The 3,319-nt window shown below is 29.3% G+C and overlaps 1 protein-coding gene across 1 annotated transcript in view; it reads left to right on the top strand.

The window, feature by feature from the left end:
- The window catches only part of LOC108918023, a 12,888-nt gene extending 10,198 nt beyond the window's left edge, over window positions 1-2,690 (top strand). The window contains exon 2 of the mRNA XM_018724860.1: window positions 2,424-2,690. Within this exon, the coding sequence (XP_018580376.1) occupies window positions 2,424-2,690 (267 nt within the window). The remainder of the gene's footprint in view (window positions 1-2,423) is intronic.
- Window positions 2,691-3,319: the final 629 nt, after the last annotated feature.

Consider the following 3,319-nt stretch of genomic DNA (forward strand, 5'->3'; position numbering starts at 1 on the left):
TTGGAAATCCGTTTTTGTTTCATTTCAGGACAAAAAGAAGAACACTTTCTCAGGCAACTTTTTGCCCTCTATCGCATGGCATAATCAATTTTTATATGTAACGTTTCGTCTCTCCAGGACCATCATCAACTTTATTTTTTTAAATACGTCCCTGGAAATTTTATTACATTTTTTGCAAGCCTTAATGACCCCCAATACTGTACTGCCTCAGCCCGAAACAGATTCAGACGTTTTGTCTCGAAAAATTAATCTTTGTAAAAACCTGTATATGATTTTTCGCAGTTTTTTCAATAAAAACTGCCCAATATCTCAATGAAGATGCATTTTTTCGAAAAAAAGTTTCAAAGAATAGTCATTTAAAATTTTTCCTAAAAAATTGTTGCTATGAAATATTTCGATTTACTAAATAGTTTTCCCGTATATTTTTTTAAATGCAATCCAAGTAATTGATGATACTGAGGATAATATTGATGATCCAGCAGATAATAATAATAATAATAATAATAATAATAATAATTTATTCGTAGAAAATACAGATAAAAAGTAAATCAATATTAAAAGCTATACGAATAAACAATACTTGATAAGTTTACACTTGTTTCAAGAACATAAAGTAAAATATGAACATACATCACAAAATGCCTATCACAGAAAAACATCAAACATGTATATAATAAAACAAAAACAGGAAAAAAATAAATACATAATATATAGGGTGTTCTATTTAAAATAACGAAGTTGACAGCAACTTCCGGTATAACAGGAAGTGCTACGTTGATGGCATTGCTTTCATTGAAGAGGACATATCTGATAATCCCCATAAACAAAATTTATATTGTCTTTGGTTTCTCTGAAACTTCTAATAGGCCACTTACCGTGAAGAACCCTGTATACTGTAATAGCGCAGTTACAATTCGCCATGTAAATGAGTCCAGCAAGTCCAGTTGTTTTCAAGATTAAATATATTTATGGAGAAATAAATTTTTATTCTCCATTCGAATCCTCTCTCCATCCCAGTCCATTAGAAATTACCTTCGAATGGATTGGGCAACATTGGATCGTGACACTTCTAAACTATAAAGACACAAATCTGAATTTATCATTAAATATTAATGTGTGATGAAAGTTTCCTTCACACCGCTTTTTTTTGTCAAAATTGGAATAATGTAAGTAATTATTTAAAGGTGGATTCTGTACCTCAAACGATTGCCTTGGTTCTACAAATAATGGTGAGCATCAGTCACATTAAGCAGAAAAAAACAACCTATAAACACTTTGTTACAGTCATTCAAGTATATATTAAAAATAAATGAAATTAAAGTATTGAAATGAAGTATGCGACTGTGTTCAATTTTTCATTGTGCTACCCGTATAAATCGATATTATTATTAGTACAAAACGATTCCTCAGATATAACCAAATTTGATTTTTATTATAGGCTTCCGGTTATAAAATTAAAAAGGTGGAGGTAGATTTTTTAAAGAAATTGTATTAACGATTTGTTGTAACTAAAATTAGTGTAATATGTTCATTATTTGCGGCTCTAAAAACTCCTCTGTATAAATAAAAGTATGGGTATCCTAACATTTAATTTAATTATTTTACTTTGGCGTAATCGTTAATTTACAAAGTATCAAAGTTAGATACACTTTTACCGTTAATTTTGGTTTTACATTAAGTTATCAAATACTGTAGAAAATTTATTTTTATCTAGTTCTTAAAAAAGGATTAATGTAGCTTATCTACTCCTAGCATCTTCACATTTATTGTAAATATCCACAATTAAGCAATACATACCAAAAGAAGAAATATAATTATAATAGTAATAAATAACTATATAATTATCTCCGTCTCTAGAACACTATTAAGAAAGGAGTTTATAAGAGTAAATTTTATATTAGAGACGATTTAGAAAATAAAATTAGGTAGGCATCTGGCGAAATCAATGGGCAAGAAATAAGAAAAATAATAGTAGGGTGGAAAATACATAGAGGGGAAGTTGATTAATTGAAATGGAGAGATTTTCTTAGTCATTTAATGTTCCTATCCAGATTCCTATACTGAATTATTATTAGCAACCAAATAAAAAATCGAAAAAATAAAAGGAAAACATTACCTATCTTCAATAGTTTTTAAGTTAACGGACTATCCGTATCTAGAACATTTTTAAAGATATTACATTCAAATTTCATAGAGAGATCCTAGAGACGCTAGATTATAATATATTAACTTTTAAAAATTCTATCACATTTTTTCTATATCCACCCACTTATGACTAAAGTCAAATATAGTTATATCAAAATAATTGCTATGCAAGTACCTAATTATTTTAAATTAAAGATTTACAAGGATAGCTCCATGAAAAGTGAAACACAGTATATTAGAAGTAAAATGCATAAGAATTAACGTATTATTTGTTCCAGGGAGCCCTCCAGGTAGTGTTGAAAGTTTTGGCGAAATTTGGACTTTTCGTTTTGGGTGGCACAGCCCTGCTTGTGATAGGGGGAATTTTTACTACAATATTATGCCATTTGACGCCGATTTGTGTGATTTCGTTCCCCGCTTTCGGTGGGCTCGACAAGGAGTCGGTGAGATCGTTGATGACACCTGATAAAATTTCAGCAGCAGCTGCTCTGGTCCAGGATGCTCTCGGAAAGTATCAACGACTGCAGAGAGCCACGAAAACTTAGGCCATTGATAAAGTGTTCTGTTCCATATTTATTATTATCTGCCAAATGAAAAGTTAACGGTATCCTCGTATGGTTAAATAAAGGTCAGATGAAAGATAATCGTTTCTAAATAGAATTGCAACACCGACTAACTCTTAAAGAATATGACTTTATCGAATGTACTTAAATTGCAATTATTTTATCAATGTTATGTTTTATAAGATTTTTAATATGTAGTTAGATATTTGTATTCTATATTCATCTATAAAATTTAAGCAGTTTGCTAGTTGAAATTTTATTAATTAGGAGAGATATAAGACTGAACAAATTTAAGATTTTAATCAAATAAGTGTATTAAAATAGATATAAGAAATTTAAATAAAAAAAAATTTAAATTTGAACTCGCATTCCTTTCCTATAATACATTCTTTTCTTTATGCTACTATAGTCTAGAAAAACATTAAAATCAGCAGCAAAAAATATGCAAAAATGATCTTCCAGTTTAAGTGGTTCTTAGACATCGGAAACCTTGTGGCGGCATGCGGCAGTCAAATAAATAAACAGTAGTAAATTATATTATAATAGTAAGCGGCAATATGCAGTGTAGTAGCAGAAATAGGATAAATATATATATATATATATATATATAT

The sequence above is a fragment of the Anoplophora glabripennis genome, unplaced genomic scaffold, assembly GCF_000390285.2.
Source record: "Anoplophora glabripennis isolate ALB-LARVAE unplaced genomic scaffold, Agla_2.0 scaffold67, whole genome shotgun sequence".
Taxonomy (NCBI): domain Eukaryota; kingdom Metazoa; phylum Arthropoda; class Insecta; order Coleoptera; family Cerambycidae; genus Anoplophora; species Anoplophora glabripennis.